Source organism: Bubalus bubalis, chromosome 7, assembly GCF_019923935.1.
Source record: "Bubalus bubalis isolate 160015118507 breed Murrah chromosome 7, NDDB_SH_1, whole genome shotgun sequence".
Lineage (NCBI taxonomy): Eukaryota > Metazoa > Chordata > Mammalia > Artiodactyla > Bovidae > Bubalus > Bubalus bubalis.
The window spans coordinates 13,884,417-13,904,695 of NC_059163.1; the positions used below are offsets into that span (position 1 = coordinate 13,884,417).

General features: G+C 45.2%; 1 protein-coding gene across 3 annotated transcripts in view; it reads left to right on the forward strand.

The window, feature by feature from the left end:
• STK32B (serine/threonine kinase 32B) overlaps positions 1–20,062 on the forward strand; it is a 400,933-nt gene extending 380,871 nt beyond the window's left edge. For all 3 annotated transcript variants that reach the window (XM_025289714.2, XM_025289713.3, XM_025289716.3), the window contains one exon: positions 18,179–20,062. In XM_025289714.2, coding sequence (XP_025145499.1) covers positions 18,179–18,317 — 139 coding nt within the window. In that variant the 3' untranslated portion in view covers positions 18,318–20,062. The remainder of the gene's footprint in view (positions 1–18,178) is intronic.
• The last annotated feature ends 217 nt before the right edge of the window (positions 20,063–20,279 follow it).

Genomic DNA, 20,279 nt, shown 5'->3' on the forward strand with positions numbered 1-20,279 from the left:
CAACATTTTCTAAGGTACTCCTCCTCCTCCTCCTTATTCCTCCTGAGCTCTTGCAGCTCTTAATTGTAACATGAAAGACCTGAAATCTAATCTTCCATCCACTGGATTCTGGGCTCTTTCTGCTACATATGCTTTCATCCAGGTGTCCAGCAGGTGCTTATTCGGCATCCCCACCGGGTGGGGTACCGGGCATAGAAGGGGAGCAAAGCCCCTGTTCCCATGGGGCTCACTGTCTGATAGAACAAGCTCTGTGAGATGAAGGAAGGGGTAATTTCTGCAGTGGTGTCTTTGGGGTTCTCTCCAGTGCATTCTGTGGGGCCCTGACTTGCAGGGAGCCGATGTTATTAGGCTTCATTTTTATAGGGCACTCGCTGTATGACATTTAGTCTGTACATCCATCCTGTGAGCCAGCCACTTTTATTGCCTCATTTTGCAGCTGGAGAAGGGTAGGCATAAAGCAGGTGGTACACATGGCCAAGAGATAGCAGGGAGGGAGGGGAGTATAAGGAGGCAGTCTAGCTCCAGAGCCCAAAATGTAATGAAAGTGTTATTTGTTTAGTCATGTCCTACTCTTTGCGACCCCATGGACTGCAGCACATCAGGCTTCCCTGTCTTTCACTATCTCCTGTAGTTTGTTCAAACCCATGTCCTTTGAGTCAATGATGCTATCCAACCATCCCATCCTCTGTCTCCTCCTTCTCCTGCCTTCAATCTTTCCCAGATCAGAGTCTTTTCCAATGAGTCAACTCTTTGCATCTGGTGGCCCAAATGATACAAATTAATATGAATCACAGTGTATTCAAAGTTTGCTGGCTTCATCTGCCCATGTGGCCTCCTTGGAGTTTCCCAGCACATAGATAGGGACCTTCCACTGTGGCCTGGAGCCACTGGGAACTGGTGGCAAGGAGGTATGAGGATAACTCATCTCAGGCTTGGGAATGGAGTGGACATTGCAGGTCCTGGCTCTGCTTCTCTCAGTGGCCAGCCTGGTGGGGTTCCAGCTTCTTTGAGCCTCAGGCTCCATAAGTGTGTCAATAAAGGCTGGGCTGTGCATCAGTGACTCCATGACTTGACCAAGGTCTGTGTCACTCACAGAAAACCATGACATCCTTCTCAGCTCTTCAACAACCCACAGGGAAGGAGAGATAGAGTTAGAGCCACTTTTCCCAGATACTTCTATAAAACGGGGAAAACCTTTCCTCAGGCACCCTCCTTCTAACTTCCGTGCTAGGAAGAGGCCGACTCTGAGAATCCAGCCTCTGAAATCAAGGCCAGTTCACTGACATTCTCTCCAGTCTGCGGTTCCGAATGTGGTGCAAACCTCGATTTCACAGGAGCAGGTGAAAGGGAATAGCAGCTGACAGTTGAGAGCGCCTGCTGTGTGTTGAGCTCAGGGTGGGGACGGGGCCCTGCAGCCACTTTCTCACCCAGTTCTCATTGCAGGTCTATCTGTGAGTGTCTTCCTGCCTGTTTCACGGTCAGAGAAACTGATAAAAGCATAACTGCAGTGATATGTCTAAGGGAGAGTGGAGAGAGGGGCCAGGCGACTGAGTTAGTGAAGGCTAGGCTTTCTGGGAACACAGAAATGGTAAGCAAAGCGGCACCTTTCCAAACACAAGGAAATGCCCAGGGGAAATCAACTCCATGGCCTGAAACCGCGGGAGGAATTTCAGCCCCAGATGGAAAGTGACCGGAGGCAAACTCTAGTTCCATGAAAACTCAAAATCAAGAAATCACACAGGAATCAGGGCCCTCTCCACTCCAGTACTCTTGCCTGGAAAATCCCATGGATGGAGGAGCCTGGTAGGCTGTAGTCCATGGGGTCGCTAAGAGTCGGACATGACTAAGCGACTTCACTTTTACTTTTCACTTTCCTGCATTGGAGAAGGAAATGGCAACCCACTCCAGTGTTCTTGCCTGGAGAATCCCTGGGACGGAGGAGCCTGGTGGGCTGCCATCTATGGGGTCACACAGAGTCGGACACGACTGAAGTGACTTAGCAGCAGCAGCAGTCCTCTTCGCTGGGGTCTCAGTCAGAGGAAATTGCAGCTGGGTTGAAAGGGTAACTGATCCTGACATATCCATCTCAGCCACAGAAAATAAAACATGGCCAGTTTTCAGTCGGCCAAAGGAAACACACTGCTGCTGCTGCTGCTGCTGCTAAGTCGCTTCAGTCATGTCCGACTCTGTGCAACCCCATAGATGGCAGCCCACCAGCCTCCTCTGTCCCAGGGATTCTCCAGTCAAGAATACTGGACTGGGTTGCCATTTCCTTCTCCAATGCATGCATGCATGCTAAGTCGCTTCAGTCGTGTCCAACTCTGTGTAACCCCATAGACCACAGCCCACCAGGCTCCTCTGTCCACAGGATTCTCTAGGCAAGAATACTGGAGTGAATTAAGGAGACCCACAGACCCTGACAAATTGCCTCAACTGTATGCAACCCTGTATCATGTTGCTCTAAAGCACATATGGTCATTGGTCTGCTCAGATTTAACTCACTTAAAGACCTATCTTTATTTTTCCTTCCATCAGATTTCTCTAGTCAAAAAGAGGTACCCTAATTTTTATATGAATATTTATAGGCCTTATTTAATCCTATGTGAAATAAGGCTATGTGTAAATTTGAAAGCTATAAATAGGATCCAGTGATCTGTTTTAGAGTAAATGTTGGTGGTGGTGGTGGTCTAATTTTCTCCCTGTTACATATGGAAATCTCATTGCTAGCCAAGTGAAATAGGTTATCATTTTTTAGAATATTGAAAGCCTGTTACATACCATGCACTGTGCTTGATGCTTTATACACATTTACATTTTATCTAAAATAAATCCTCACCACGACCTTGATTTGTAAGTATTGACATCTACAGAGGACTTCCTGGTGGCTCAATGGTAAAGAATCTGCCTACAATGCAGGAGACACAAGAGATGCAGGTTTGATCCCTGGGTCAGGAAGATCCCCTGGGGGAGGGCATGGCAACCCACTCCAATATTTTTGCCTGGAGAATCCCATGGACAGAAGAGCCCAGTGGGCTACAGTTCATGGGGTCACAAAGAATCAGACACAACTGAAGTGACTTAGCACACACACATGACATCTACAGAGAAGGAGTCATTTGCCCAACTTTATCTGGAAGGGTGGTGTAGGTATTAAATGAGGAGGTGTTGAGTAAGAATGAACTCAACAAATCTCAGTCCCTATCACTCAGAAACTTGAGGGTGCCATCCCTTCTATTTCCCCCAGAGCTCATCTGTTTGCAAAAGGGGAAAGAGGATGCTTAGTAAGATAATCCTCTCCTTTCTGCTATATCACACCCAAGGTGCAGCTGACTCCATCCTCAGACTTCCTCAAATAGGTTTTTGCTTCAGGCAATAGGAGATAAAATAGAATTTTAATGCTTCTGGCCAAAGGCTCTTATTGAATTTGCAAGATAAGTGTTGCATACAAGGTGATCTTCCCAATAAGTGATGAGGTTTGAAAGTAGAACAGACAGTTATACTGAGCTTTTACTTAAGGAAAAGACATCTCATGAGGAACTAGAAATGATGTTGTATTGGTCAGAGTTGCAGAGGAGACACTCTCCAAGGATAATTTATCTACAAAGGACCCTTTACAAAGGTGTGGCTATAAGGGCGTCATAGAGGCTTGTGCAGTAAGTAAACTGGGGCTTCAGAGAAGGCAAGGTGTTCCCACTGGGAGGTTGAAGAGATGAGAGAGAGGCCATCCAGAAGGCTCCCTCGATTGGAGAAATGACCTTCCAAGGTTCCCAGTAGCCCCAGGGGCCAGTACAGGAAGGGGACTGGGGACTTAATGCCCTTGCTCCTTCTAATTTCTGCCAGGGCTCCCGAGCGGTCAACCCCTGGAAGCCCAAAGAGCTTAGGAGTTTTTGATACAATTCCTACAAGTCAGACTCACAGGCTGGAGAGCAGGTGGAGAGTGGGGTGGGGTGAATCTGGGGGACAGTGAAAGGTGGTTAGTTTGGGGGCTCCTAAGAATTGAAGGTATATCCCTAGAGAGAAAAATTAGAATCATCTGAATAATTCCAGGAAGTGCACCAAAGGCCAGGGGGGAGGAGCTATCAGGCCACAGAATTCTCAGTTGCAATTCTATGCAAAGGAAAAGTTTCTAAGGATTTGAGCAGTTCCCAAGTGAAGTGGACTATCTGGGGAGGAGGGCAGTGGGGTTTGGGTTAAGACGGGCTGGCTCTGTGCAAGGGATGCTAGAGAAGGGATTCTTGCAGTGTGCAAACAATTAGACCAGGTGACTGCTTGCTTCTCTTCAATCATATCAGATCAGATCAGTCGCTCAGTCGTGTCCTACTCTTTGCAACCCCATGAACCGCAGCACTCCAGGCCTCCCTGTCCATCACAACTCCCGGAGTTCACTCAGACAGTTCACATCATCGAGTCAGTGATGCCATCCAGCCATCTCATCCTCTGTCGTCCCCTTCTCCTCTTTCCCCCAATCCCTTGCAGCATCAGAGTCTTTTCCAATGAGTCAACTCTTCGCATGAGGTGGCCAAAGTACCGGAGTTTCAGCTTTAGCATCATTCCTTCCAAAGAAATCCCAGGGCTGATCTTCAGAATGGACTGGTTGGATCTCCTTGCAGTCCAAGGGACTCTCAAGAGTCTTCTCCAACACCACAGTTCAAAACCATCAATTCTTCAGCGCTCAGCCTTCTTCACAGTCCAACTCTCACATCCATACATGACCACAGGAAAAACCATAGCCTTGACTAGACAAACATTTGTAGGCAAAGTAATGTCTCTGCTTTTGAATATGCTATCTAAGTTGGTCATAACTTTCCTTCCAAGGAGTAAGCATCTTTTAATTTCATGGCTGCAGTCACCATCTGCAGTGATTTTGGAGCCCAAAAAAATAAAGTCTGACACTGTTTCCCTATCTATTTCCCATGAAGTAATGGGACCGGATGCCATGATCTTCATTTTCTGAATGTTGAGCTTTAAGCCAACTTTTTCACTCTCCACTTTCACCTTCATCAAGAGGCTTTTTAGTTCCTCTTCACTTTCTGCCATAAGGGTGGTGTCATCTACATATCTGAGGTTATTGATATTTCTCCCAGCAATCTTTATTCCAGCTTGTGCTTCTTCCAGCCCTGCATTTCTCATGATGTACTCTGCATATAAGTTAAATAAACACGGTGACAATATACAGCCTTGACGTACTCCTTTTCCTATTTGGAACCAGTCTGTTGTTCCATGTCCAGTTCTAACTGTTGCTTCCTGACCTGCATACAAATTTTCCAAGAGGCAGATCAGGTGGTCTGGTATTCCCATCTCTTCCAGAATTTTACACAGTTGATTGTGATCTACACAGTCAAAGGCTTTGGCATAGTCAACAAAGCAGAAATAGATGTTTTTCTGGAACTCTCTTGCTTTTTCCATGATCCAGTGGATGTTGGCAATTTGATCTCTGGTTCTTCTGCCTTTTCTAAAACCAGCTTGAACATCAGGAAGTTCACGGTTCACATATTGCTGAAGCCTGGCTTGGAGAATTTTGAGCATTACTTTACTAGTGTGTGAGATGAGTGCAATTGTGCTGTAGTTTGAGAGTTCTTTGGCATTGCCTTTCTTTGGGATTGGAATGAAAACTGACCTTTTCCAGTCCTGTGGCCACTGCTGAGTTTTCCAAATTTGCTGGCATATTGAGTGCAGCACTTTCACAGCATCATCTTTCAGGATTTGGAATAGCTCAACTGGAATCTATCACCTCCAATAGCTTTGTTCTTAGTGATGCTTTCTAAGGCCCACTTGACTTCACATTCCAGGATGTCTGGCTCTAGGTCAGTGATCACACCATCGTGATTATCTGGGTCGTGAAGATCTTTTTTGTACAGTTCTTCTGTGTATTCTTGCCATCTCTTCTTAATATCTTCTGCTTCTGTTAGGTTCATACCATTTCTGTCCTTTATAGAGCTCATCTTTGCATGAAATGTTCCCTTGGTATCTCTGATTTTCTTGAAGAGATCTCTAGTCTTTCCCATTCTGTTGTTTTCCTCTATTTCTTTGCATTGATCGCTGAAGAAGGCTTTCTTATCTCTTCTTGCTATTCTTTGAAACTCTGCATTCAGATGTTTATATCTTTCCTTTTCTCCTTTGCTTTTTGCTTTTCTTCTTTTCACAGCTATTTGTAAGGCCTCCCCAGACAGCCATTTTGCTTTTTTGCATTTCTTTTCCATGGGGATGGTCTTGATCCCTGTCTCCTGTACAATGTCATGAACCTCATTCCATAGCTCATCAGGCACTCTATCTATCAGATCCAGGCCCTTAAATCTATTTCTCACTTCCACTGTACTACAATTCTACTGCAGACACTGTTCCACTGCAGACAGGAATCCCTCAGAAGAAATGGAGTAGCCATCATGGTCAAGAAAAGAGTCCGAAATGCAGTACTTGGATGCGATCTCAAAAACGACAGAATGATCTCTGTTCGTTTCCAAGGCAAACCATTCAATATCACAGTAATCCAAGTCTATGCCCCAACCAGTAAAGCTGAAGAAGCTGAAGTTGAACAGTTCTATGAAGACCTACAAGACCTTTTACAACTAACACCCAAAAAAGATATCCTTTTCATTATAGGGGACTGGAATGCAAAAGTAGGAAGTCAAGAAACACCTGGAGTAACAGGCAAATTTGGCCTTGGAATACGGAATGAAGCAGGGCAAAGACTAATAGAGTTTTTCCAAGAAAATGCACTGGTCATAACAAACACCCTCTTCCAACAACACGAGAGAAGACTCTATACATGGACATTACCAGATGGTCAACACCAAAATCAGATTGATTATATTCTTTGCAGCCAAAGATGGAGAAGCTCTATACAGTCAGCAAAAACAAGACCAGGAGCTGACTGTGGCTCAGACCATGAACTCCTTATTGCCAAATTCAGACTTAAATTGAAGAAAGTAGGGAAAACCACTAGACCATTCAGGTATGACCTAAATCAAATCCCTTCTCTTCAATATCCACCTTCTATCCCCAAACAGACAACTCTTCTTCAAGTTGGTGCATGCCCTTCCAGAACTTTCCAGTAACTTTGACCCTTTGGTTTTTATTAACTGTGGACAGGCAGTATACATAATAGCTAAGAGCACAGCCTCTGGAATCAGACTGCCTTGTTTTGAATCCTGATCCATGTTTGCTTTGCGACCTTGGACCTCACTCTAGTGCCTCAGTTTCCTCATCTGTAAAGTGGTGAAAGTGAAAATTGCTCAGTTGTGTCCAACTCTTCGCAACCCCATGACCTATAGCCTGCCAGGCTCCTCTGTCTGTGGAATTCTCCAGGCCAAAATACTGGAGTGGAGGTAGCCGTTCCCTTCTCCAGGGGATCTTCCCAACCCAGGGATCAAACCCGGGTCTCCCACTTTGCAGGCAGATTCTGTACTGTCTGAGCCACCAGGGAAGGGGGTGTTAAAACCTACCCTATATGAAAGACTGTTGTATGGACCAGTGAGTGAACAAATGTTAAGCACTTAACACCCTTCCTACATGATCAGTCAGCACTGCCCAAATATTTACTAGTAATATTTATTATACACAAAATTACCAGGCCAATATAGTACTGTATCAATTAAGTGCCATGTCAGACATCATTGTGCCTTAATTTTTAAACCAACACTTACATATACACACAAAACAGCAACCTATCTCAACTCCCTTGGCCACAAGAGATAAAGCTCCAATTTGACTCATGCAAACTGTCATCCACAAGGTCTGTGAGCTCGCCTTCTGCCAGTGGTCATGAATTCTTGTCCAGCGAGGATACCCTGTTACTCCATTCGGTTGGGATTGGCTTCCTTTCCCCCTCAGTGTGTTGAGACAGAGCCTGCCAACCTGTGCAAACAGGCAGCTGATGAGCAGTAGAAACCTGGCTGGGTGTTTATTCCTGCATCCACCTGCCCAGCTTTCCAGCACACATTGTCTGTGTACCTGCCCCCGGCCGGCTGATGCAAGGTCACAGATGGCACGCTATGGTCCTTTCCCAGAGGAGGGGAGACCAGCAACCAGGTTGGAGACCCGGTTCCAGGCACCAGTTCCATGCCCAGCCTTTCTGGTTTGCAGACCCCCCCTGGATCCCGCCGCAACTTGTGCGACTGGATTCCCCCACCTGAGCCTGTTGCCTGTCTCACCCATTGCTGGGTCCTGACCTTCAGCCACTCTATGTCACCCCATTCCAGTACCCTGCACTTTTCTGTGTCTCCCTCCTTGATCCCCTAGAATGGAACCATCTGTGGGGACCTTCTTGCTGGGAGACATTCATCAGAACTACCGCAGGAAGTTAAACTTGACTTACTGATCCTGTTTCTCCATCTGTGAAATGGGAGTATCCCCACACTGCAATCAGTAACAAAAAAAGGTGGCATAGTGGTAAAGAATCTGCCTGCCAATGCAGGAGGCAAAAAAAAAAAAAAAAAATGAAGATTCAATCCCCAGGTTGGGAAGATCCTTTGGAGGGGGAAATGGCAACCCACTTCAGTATTCTTGCCTGGAGAATTCCATGGACAGAAAAGCCTGGTGGGCTACAGTCCACGGGATTGCAAAGAATCAGACACGACTGAGTACATGCATCACACACCCACACTGCAAACATCATCATAAAAATCCCTGCCCTTTATAAAGTGCCTGTTACAGGCAAGTAGATACTATGCATTTGTTCACCTTCATTAAAGAGGTGGTGCTGTGGGGGTGTTACAGGTGAGGAACGAGAGGCTTCAGGAAGTTGGGTGAGTTCCCCCAGGTCCCTCAGCCACTCACAGCAAAGCTGGGATCCTGATTGAATTCTGTATGATTCCAAAGCCTGCATTCTCCCACCACGCCACACGGCCACTCCAAGATGCCACACAGTTCTGGACACATATAACCAGTGAAATGATATGAATAGGTGTGACAGTACTTGAAGTGTTTTCCTTTTTGAAGCACCCAGCACAAAAGAAAGCTGGTCACTCTGAACCAGGGAGCCAGGCTGTACCTTGGATTTGAGGCTGTAGATCAATGTTGGTGTTAATCTGACTGCATCCTCGGGGTGTGAAAGAGCTTGGTTTGAAATTACTTTGATTGCTAACCATTTTCTTTTCATCCTGTGTAGTGCTTTGCCTTTGAAAAATGCCTCCAGCCCATACTACGACGAATTTTAATATGTCCTGTTCTCGTTAATCGAGGGTCTCCATCACAGAGCACTTCCTTCTGACAATTAATGCATGAGTTCTGGACGTTGAAAGCATTCACATTCATCACTCGGAATTCTGGTCACAAAACTGACAATTAATTTGATAAAGTTGGCTGAGAAAATTAAATGTTCCTGCCATTGCAGAGATAACTAGCCAATTTGCATCAGTAGACTTGGGCTACATCTACTAAGATACGCAAAATCCTTTTTCATTTCCTCCTGAAATATAGATAACTGGGCTCTGGGCTAGTCATGGAAGTGAGCTCTTGGGGCCAACCATATAGTTTCACATCATTGTCTTGGTTCCTGGGTTTCTATTTGAGCAAACTGAGCCTTTCTCATTTCTTCAGAGCATGGCAAAATCATTCCATGCTCTCTCCTCCCATATCCAGATTGAAAGGCATGAGATTCAGTGGAAAGAGCAGGGGCCTTGGAGACAGACAGACCTGAGTTGGAATCCAGCCTCCCAAAGTCACGTGGTTAGGAAGTGGCAGACTCAGAGACAGAACGAGATAGCCTGGCTCTAAGCCCAGGCCCTGGATGCCGGGCCATACTGCATCCTCTGGCAGAGACTTCATCACAGTGAACGTTCACTGTTTGCTCTCTGTTGTGTTCCCCAGGCCTCAACTGTGAGCCTGGCACACTCATAGCTGGTGGAAAGAATGAGTGGAAGGATATGGAGGTAATAGGTGGATCAGATGATTGATCAGATGAATGGAAATATGGGAGTAGATGGATGAGTGAATAGGCAGAAGGGTGGTGGATGGATAGATGGGTGGATGGATAGTAAATGAAAAGGTGATAGATGGGAGGTAGCTGTGTGGGTGGATGGGTAAATAGGGAGTCTCTGGGGGCAATCAATGGATGGGGTGGATAGTGGATTGAGGGACAGGTGAGTCAGTAGATGGATGATGAGCAGATGGGTGGATGGAGGGATGTATTGATGAATGGATGAGATAGATTTCTATATAGGAGGTGCAAAGATGGGTAGGTGAATAAGTAAGTGGATGGGGGGGACACAGGTGAGCAGGAGTGGACACGTAGGGGTGGGGTGGGATAGATAATTGAACATATGGGTGGATGATGGATGGATGGAAGGGTGGAGTAGAATATATGATAGGTGAAGAGAAAGTGGATGGGTAGATGGATGGTGAATAGTTGGTAAGTGGGCAGGACTGTAGATGCAGAGAGAAGAAGGCAGGCTTTGGAGCCTCCAAGAACTAGATCAGAATACAGTTCTGTAAGCCTGTAGGGGGATGGGTGGGTGTCTAGAGAGGGTTCTTCCTTTTTGGTTCTGTCTCCTCATCTCACACTGAGCCTGGTGGTAAGTTGCAAGCGGCATGACTCACATCTCATTTACTTACTGTTCGAAGCCCCCAGCACTCAGGTCGTATTGTTCCACATAAGACCCTCCATAGAAGAGGGGAGACTTGAAACAGCCAGTTCTCTTCAAAACAGCTCTGTCCAAGAGGAGGAGCTGAAGTTGCTGAAATTACATAGCTCCAAAAAAGACTCTGATCCACCCTGGAATTTTTTTTTTTTTTTACTTTCTGTGCCTTACTGCACTGGTGTCCTTTCATTTCAAATTTCTTCCCTCCCTCCAGCTACCCACATTCCACACCAATCCTTAAAAGTAAGTAAGTAAAGTAAAGTTGCTCAGTCGTGTCCGACTCTTAGCGACCCCATGGACTGAGGCCTACCAGGCTCATCCATCCATAGGATTTTCCAGACAAGAGTACTGGAGTGGGTTGTCCTTCAAGCCCAGCTCAAAAGCTGCCTCCTGCAGGAAGCCTTCCTTGATCTACACAAGACTTCTGACTCCATCTCTCCCTTACTGGGGCTCCCTCTTCCATATGCTCCACTCTTTATTATGCAGCTTTTGAAGCTTTATTTTGCATTATAATCAGAGAGTAGAGAAGTCTAGAGATAGTAATGCTATCTAAGCTATGTTTTGGCATTTAAAAGAAAATCTTAATGGCATTCATCTTTATCTTGCAATATACCTAGAGAATTATGCAATATCACAGATGTGAACCAAACAGCGATGTCCTACTTTGTAAGTAAAACAATTTCCTTTTCACTTCCATAGGTTTCTTGTCATTTGACTTTTCCCTATTTCTGATCTGATTTTCTCTCCAGAGATGCCTGAGAGAGTCTCTCTGAATGAAGGGGAGGGAATAAGAAAACAGGAGCAAGATTCTCAGACAAGCCCAGCCTTGCAGATGAAATCCGACCACCCTCCTCCCTCCCCATAGAGTCTCCCCTCCTTGCCCACTTTGTCCTTTAGATCCCAGCTCTGTCCCCTTGGTCCTGACCCCTCCTCCACTAGGATGATGTGTTTTATCCTGCCTGCCTTCCCCAGTTGTCCCACCTGGAGGGCTGCAAACCTCAGAGGCAGGTGGACTGCACACCTGGTCCTGGTTCCTGCAAGTAGACAAAGGACAGGAAGCAATAGCCACCAAGTTCCCTATCTTATAAACTGCTGTGTTGCTGCTGGTGTTTCAGCATTGGCTGGAGGACTTGCTCAAATACTAGCATGGTTCCAAACACTAGGTATCCCCACCACACACACACACACACATACACATATAGCATCCCCATAATACATACACATACACACACACACACCATCCCCATAATACACATACACACACACACACACACACAGCATCCCCATCACACACACACACACATACAGCATCCCCATCATACACACACACACACACACACACACACACACACAGCATCCCCATCACACACACACACACACACATACAGAGCATCCCCACCACACACAGCATCCCCATCATACACACACACACATACAGCATCCCCATAATACACATACACACACACAGAGCATCCCTATCACACACACACACACACACACACACATACAGCATCCCCATCATACACACACACACACACAGCATCCCCACCATACACACACACACATAGAGCATCCACACCACATGTATGTGTACACACACACACACATATACAGCATCCCCATAATATACACACAGCATCCCCATCATACACACACATACACACACACACATACATACAGCATCCCCATCATACACACACACACACACAGAGCATCCCCACCATACACACACATACACACAAACTGAGATCCATCTGAGGCTGTGTGTGTGTTCACCTGAGGGTCCTCCACAGTTCTCTGCACGTGACGAGCACACACAGAAGTTTGTTGGGTGAAACAGCTCTTTCGTTTAAATCAAGCCATAGGCCTGCACTCCATCTGACAGAACACACTAATGTAAAGGATACGTTCCGGCTGAAACCCGTGTCTTTCAGAACAAGGTAGAACTCCAGTAATATGATTATTTCCTGCTCTGTACTAGATATGTCGTGCCCATCCTCTCTGATTCCCTTTAGCCTCCTGCTGAGTAAGTGATGTAGTCCCCAGTGATAGATCGGGAAACTGAGGCTCCCAAGATAGACAGCTTGACCCCTTGACTCAAGTGGCTGGTGTTGAGATCCAGGGTTTGAGCTGAGCTCTTCCCTGGTCTCAGACTTCTCATTGCCTCCCTAAATGGCTCAGCTTCATGTTCTGGCCTACACACTGTGACAGCTGTGGTTTAGGGCATGATCCTGAACTTGATGAGATCAGAAAGGGAAGGATGTTGACCTCCACAATCATGTGGAAAGCAGCCAGGTGGCCAGCTGTTAGGAAATGCAGTGTTCGCATCCCTGCTCCCTCAAGGTAAATTGGTGCCGCCACTACTTTTAAGGAGGAGCCTTAAAAACTAAAGAGTTGCCATATGAGCTAGCAATCCCACTCCTGCGTACACATCCAGAGAAAACCCGGCACCCCAGTGTTCATAGCAGCACTATTTACAATAGGTAAGACACAAAAGCAGCCTAAATGTCTATCAACAGATGAACGGATAAAGAAGATGTAGCATTGCTCAACCATAAAAAAGAATGAAAATGCCATTTGCAGCAATATGGATGGACCTAGAGATTACCATGCTTAGTGAAGTAAGTTAAACAGAGAAAGACAAATATCATATGATATGACTTATATGCGAAATCTAAAATACGATACAGACGAATTTATTTACAAAATGGAAACAGACTCACATAGAAAATAAACTTATGAACATTGGGGTACACGTGTCTCTTTCGATTCTGGTTTCCTCGGTGTGTATGCCCAGCAGTGGGATTGCTGGGTCATATGGCAGTTCTATTTCCAGTTTTTTAAGGAATCTCCACACTGTTCTCCATAGTGGCTATACTAGTTTGCATTCCCACCAACTGTGTAAGAGGGTTCCCTTTTCTCTACACCCTCTGTAGCATTTATTGCTTGTAGACTTTTGGATGGCGGCATGAAATGGTACCGCATTGTGGTTTTGATTTGCATTTCTCTGATAATAAGTGATGTTGAGCATCTTTTCATGTGCTTGTTAGCCATCTGTATGTCTTCTTTGGAGAAATGTCTAGTTCTTTGGCCCATTTTTTGATTGGGTCGTTTATTTTTCTGGAATTGAGCTGCAGGTGTTGCTTGTATATTTTTGAGATTAGTTGTTTGTCAGTTGCTTCATTTGCTATTATTTTCTCCCATTCTGAAGGCTGTCTTTTCACCTTGCTTATAGTTTCCTTTGTTGTGCAGAAGCTTTTAAGTTTAATTACGTCCCATTTGTTTATTTTTGCTTTTATTTCCAATATTCTGGGAGGTGGGTCATAGAGGATCCTGCTGTGATTTATGTCAGAGAGTATTTTGCCTATGTTCTCCTTTAAGAGCTTTATAGTTTCTGGTCTTACGTTTAGATCTTTAATCCATTTTGAGTTTATTTTTATGTATGGTGTTAGAAAGTGTTCTAGTTTCATTTGTGTACCCCAGTGTTCATCACAGCACTGTTTATAATAGCCAGGACATGGAAGCAACCTAGATGTCCATCAGCAGATGAATGGATAAGAAAGCTGTGGTACATATACACAATGGAATATTACTCAGCCATTAAAAAGAATACATGTGAATCAGTTCTAATGAGGTGGATGAAACTGGAGCCTATTATACAGAGTGAAGTAAGCCAGAAAGAAAAACACCAATACAGTATACTAATGCATATATATGGAATTTAGAAAGATGGTAACGATAACCCTGTATGCGAGAAAGCAAAAGAGACACAGATGTATAGAACAGTCTTTTGGACTGTGGGAGAGGGAGAGGGTGGGATGATTTGGGAGAATGGCATTGAAACATGTATAATATCATATAGGAAACAAAAAAAAAAAAGCAAAGAAAATAAACTTATGGTTACCAAAGGGTGAAGGAAGGGAGGAGGGATAAATTAGGAGTCTGGGATTAGCAGATATAAACTACTATACATAAAATAGATAAATGACAAGGGCAGCTGTATTCAATATCCTGTAATAAGCCACAATGGAAAAGAATATGAAAACGAGCATATAAATAGACAAGTAGAGATATACAACCAAGTCACTTTACTGGACCCAGAAACTAACACAACACAAATCAATTATACTTCAAGAAAAAAATTTTTTTAAAGAATTAAACTCCCTCAACACTGTTTGTCGTGGAGTATATTGTAAGTCTGGGTGCTCATCTGTTCGGGTATCTCTTTGTGAGATCAGTTCAGTTCAGTCGCTCAGTCCTGTCTGACTCTTTGAGACCCCATGGACTGTAGCACGCCAGGCTTTCCTGTCCATCACCAACTCCCAGAGCTTGCTCAAACTCATGTCCATCAAATCAGTGTTGCCATCCAACCATCTCATCCTCTGTTGTCCCCTTCTCCTCCTGCCCTCAATGTTTCCCAGCATCAAGGTCTTTTCAAATGAGTCAGTTCTTCCCATCAGGTGACAAAGTATTAGATTTTCAGCTTCAGCATCAGTCCTTCCAATGAATATTCAGGACTGATTTCCTTTACAATTGACTGGTTGGATCTCCTTGCAGTCCAAGGGACTCTCAAGAGTCTTCTCCAACACCACAGTTCAAAAGCATCAATTCTTTGGCCCTCAGCTTTCTTTACAGTCCAACTCTCACTTCCATACATGACCACTGGAAAAACAAAGCTTTGACTAGACAGAACTTTGTTGGCAAAGTAATGTCTCTGTATTTGAATACGCTGTCTAGGTTGGTCACAGCTTTCCCTCCAAGGAGCAAGTGTCTTAACTTCATGGCTGCAATCACCATCTGCAGTGATTTTAGAGCCCCAAAAAACAAAGCCTCTCACTGTTTCCATGTTTCCCCATCTATTTGCCATGAAGTGATGGGACCAGATGCCCTGATCTTAGTTTTCAGAATATTGAGCTTTAATCCAACTTTTTCACTGTCCTCTTTCACTTTCATCAAGAGGCTATTTAGTTCTTCTTAGGCTTCCCTGGCAATGGCACCCCACTCCAGTACTCTTGCCTGGAAAATCCCATGGACCGGGGAGCCTGGAAGGCTGTAGTCCATGGGGTCGCTGAGGGTCGGACGCAACTGAGCGACTTTACTTTCACTTTTCACCTTCATGCATTGGAGAAGGAAATGGCAACCCACTCCAGTGTTCTTGCCTGGAGAATCCCAGGGACGGGGGAGCCTGGTGGGCTGCCATCTATGGGGTCACACAGAGTCCGACACTGCTGAAGTGACTTAGCAGAAGCAGCAGGCTTCCCTGGTGGCTCAGACGGTAAAGCGTCTGTCTGCAATGCCAGAGACCCTGGTTCGATTCCTGGGTCGGGAAGATCCCCTGGAGAAGGAAATGGCAATCCACTCCAGCACTCTTGCCTGGAAAATCCCATGGACGGAGGAGCCTGATAGACTACAGTCCATGGGGTTGCAAAGAGTCAGACATGACTGAGCGACTTCACTTTCACTTTCTGCCATAAGGGTGGTGTCATCTGCATATCTGAGGTTATTGATATTTCTCCTGGCAATCTTGATTCCAGCTTGTGCTTCAACCAGCCCAGTGTTTCCCATGATGTACTCTGCATGTAAGTTAAATAAGCAGGGTGACAATATATAGCCTTGAAGTACTCCTTTTCCTATTTGGAACCAGTCTGTTGTTCCGTGTCCAGTTCTAACTGTTGCTTCTTGACCTGCATACAGATTTCGCAGGAGGCAGGTAAGTTGGTCTGGTATTCCCATCTCTTTTAAGAATTTTCCACAGTTTGTGGTGATCCACACAGTCAAAGGCTTTGGCATAGTGAATAAAGCAGAAGTATGTGTTTTTCTGTAACTCTCTTACTTTTTCTGTGATCCAACAGATGTTGGCAATTTGGTCTCCAGTTCCTCTGCCTTTTCTAAATCCAACTTGAACATCTGGAAGTTCACAGTTCACGTACTACTGAAGCCTGGCTTGGAGAATTTTTAACTCTGCTAGCATGTGAGATGAGTGCAATCATGTGGTAGTTTGAACAATCTTTGGCATTGTCTTTCTTTGGGATTGGAATGAATGCTGATCTTTTCCAGTCCTGTGGCCACTGCTGAGTTTTCCAAATTTGCTGGCATGTTGAGTGCAGCACTTTCACAGCATCATCTTTTAAGATTTGGGTTACCTCAACTGGAATTCCATCACCTCCACTAGCTTTGGTCATAGGGATGTTTCCTAAGGCCCACTTGACTTTGCATTCCAGGATGTCTGGCTCTGGGTGAATGACCACACCATTGTAGTTATATGGGTCTTGAAGATCTTTTTTGTACAGTTCTCTGTGTATTCTTGCCACCTCTTCTTAATATCTTCTGCTTCTGTTAGGTCCCTACCATTTCTGTCCTTTATTGAGCCCATCTTTGCATGAAATGTTCCCTTGGTATCGCTAATTTTCTTGAAGAGATCTCTAGTCTTTCCCATTCTATTGTTTTCCTCTATTTCTTTGCACTGATCACAGAGGAAGGCTTTCTTATCTCTCCTTGCTGTTCTTTGGAACTCTGCATTCAAATGGGTATATCTTTCCTTTTTCTCCTTTGCCTTTAGCTTCTCTTCTTTTCTCAGCCATTTGTAAGGCCTCCTCAGACAACCATTTTGCCTTTTTGCATTTCTTTTTCTTGGAGATGGTCTTGATCACTGCCTCCTGTACAGTGTCAGGAACCTCTTGTCCATAGTCCTTCAGGCACTCTGTCTATCAGATCTAATCTCTTGAATCTGTTTGTCATTTCCACTGTATAATCATAAAGGATTTGATTTAGGTCATACCTGAATGGTCTAGTGGTTTTCCCTACTTTCTTCAATTTAAGTCTGAATTTGGCAATAGGGAGTTCATGATCCAAGCCATAGTCAACTCCTGGTCTTATTTTTGCTGACTGTATAGAGCTTCTCCATCTTTGGCTGTAAAGAATATAATCAATCTGATTTCAGTATTGACCATCTGGTGATATCCATGTGTAGAGTCTTCTCTTGTGTTGTTGGAAGAGGGTGTTTGCTATGACCAGTGCGTTATCTTGGCAAAACTCTGTTAGCCTTTGCCCTGCTTCATTTTTGTACCCCAAGGCCAAATTTGCCCCTTACTCCAGGTATCTCTTGACTTCCTACTTCTGCATTCCATTCCCCTATAATTACCTTTGTGAGATAATTTGATTTATATCCAACTCCCCCGTCGGGTGGTAAACTTGATGAGGATAGACACTCTGACTGTTTTGCTGGCCAGGGCTTCCTCTGCTCCTGGGCATGATGGCTGGTCCACCAGTGGGCATTCAGTACTTAATACGCGTGAATGATGTGTGGGGCTCACCCTCTACCTACTGTGTGAACTTGGAAATTATATACGTGATCTCCTGTGGATTTCACAAGGAGCCATGAGGTAGGAATTTTTTATCTCCATTTTACAGATAAAGAGACCAAGGTGTTGGGGGTTGAGTAACTCACCAGAGCCACCTGAGCTGGGTGTGGACCCAGCCTACGGGCTCCCAGACACAGCATTCTGCTCTTGCAAGTCTCCTTGGTTTCTCTGGTTCCCCTCTGTGCCTGGACATCCCTTGCTGCACATCGCTAACTGGGTCTATGCTGTGCTTGTTTGCAGGCTGAGGAAGCAGCAGGGGCAGGGCGGCCAGCTCTTGGACATGGAAGGCCGAGCCGGGAGCCAGGCCCAGGGCAAGCTCCAGGACGGGTGTAACAACAACATTCTGGCCCATGCCTGTTCTCGTGGCTGCAGCAGCTAAGCCACCACCTGCAGCTTCCAGCGGGACTGCACACACCACTGCCCTGCCCACCGAAAGCCCCTCTCTGTGCCACGATGGTCCCCGTCTCACCCCAAATAACAGATGCAGAGAAGGCCCTGGGCTCAGAGCTGGGGAGCCTGGGTTGTGGTCCAAGCTGCCCAGCTAATTCCCTGCACATCTGTGGACAAGCCTTGCCCTTTCTGTGCCTCAGTTTTCCACATCTGTCAAAGGGGTCACACAGCTCAATGCCCCACCTCTGATTACAAAGTTATTGGAAGAATCCAATTGGGTAGTAGACATGCAAAACCTTTGACATTTATGACATTATTTATACAGGCGAAATAGAACCTTACTTTTTGGAGTGTACTCCCATCCCCTAAAGCAGCTAGACCCATCACAACTTTGCAATTCAGTCTACCCTGGTCTTCAGGGCATACTTTTGAAAATTCAGCCCTTAATCGTCTGATGTGTTTGCCCTGCCTATGGAAACACGATCCCCCAATCCTGGAGCAAAACCGGAAGTGTCCTCTTTTGCCTCCTCTGCCACGCCCGTCTTTCTGATGTTCTAAGTTGGCCTGCTACTGTCCCCATCTTTAATTTCAGCAGGTCTCCACTCCCACCCCACCCCTGGTGCTGGGATGGCAGGACGATGCCCATTCAGAAGGTCAAGTGACCGTCAGTCACCCCTAAAGAGTGTCAGCTGAGTTCCTCCCAAAACCCAGTCCCATGGCAGAACTCTGAGTCTCTGTCTCCATCCAAGTTTCCTTTCCTGGAAGGGGGTGACATCGTCTCATCAGCACCATATTAAAGAGGATCTCCCAATTGCCATCAAGGAGGTGGCTCCACACTGATAAACTAGGAAGCCCAGTTGGTTAGAAAGTTTACGCTAGGAAGATGGTGGGCTCATGCTAAGAGCAAACTGCTTGATGATCTATTCAGGGAGCACTTTGTTTTTGAATTGGGAGATGCTTTTAGCAATCAGAATAAAGCTTAGACTTGGAATCAGGACTGTGGTTGGAATCCAGCCCTGCTGTTTACTAACCAGAAGACCTCAGGCAATCACATAATCACTTCAGTGTCAGTTTTCTCGTTTTAAAATGGGGATTAAAGAAACTAACCCCTGGGGTTGTTAAAAGGTTAATTAAGATCCTGTGTGTGACATACCCAAACTACTTTGTAGCAGTTTTTGGTCAACATCATAATCAACATAATTTCAAGAAACTTTCTTGTTTCACTCATTGGGCAGGTCAGTTTTCTGTAGAGATAAGCCTGGTGTTTTAGATTCTTTGAACTCATCTCTCTGGAGTCTCTGATATCTGTACAGTCCTGTGAAAAGTTCAGTTGTGTTTTTATTTTTATCCAACTTTCACTATTTACATCATAAATCTCTTAGATTTCTTAAGAGACATTTTCATATATCACGTGGTTTATGTTTTTATTTGAAAAAAGGAAAGAAATGGTCTTTGTTTTCCTCCTTTGAACCCAGGCTGTTTCTAGACAGTATTGTCCACGTGTCCACTGTTTTGTACACTTTTCCTTCTTTGTTCCCTGTGGGCACCATCCTGCCCCTGCAGGAAACAATGGGGCTGCTTCTCTCTTCGCTGCAACCGTGGCTACACTGAGGGTGTCTCACTGGACTGAGTTCATGAATTAGGGGCAGGAGCTGAAAGTAGCCCGAGACACTGGATTTCCTGGCTCTGTTCAAGTCAGCCTTGTTCCTTGTTAAGAATAAACTATTTCTTGGAGATTCCTTCTTACAACTTTGTTCTTATGTATGGTTGGGTGAGATGGGCAATGTCCCCTTAGAGTCAAATTCAGCAAGAAACAAAAGAGACTGGGGGCAGGGAGTATATCAAGTCAGTGATGTGTTTCCTTTGCCCACAGAACAAAACCAAGCTTGGCAATATAAGGCTCAGTCCAACTTGACCACAATTCATGTTGTCATCATCACCACCATCATCA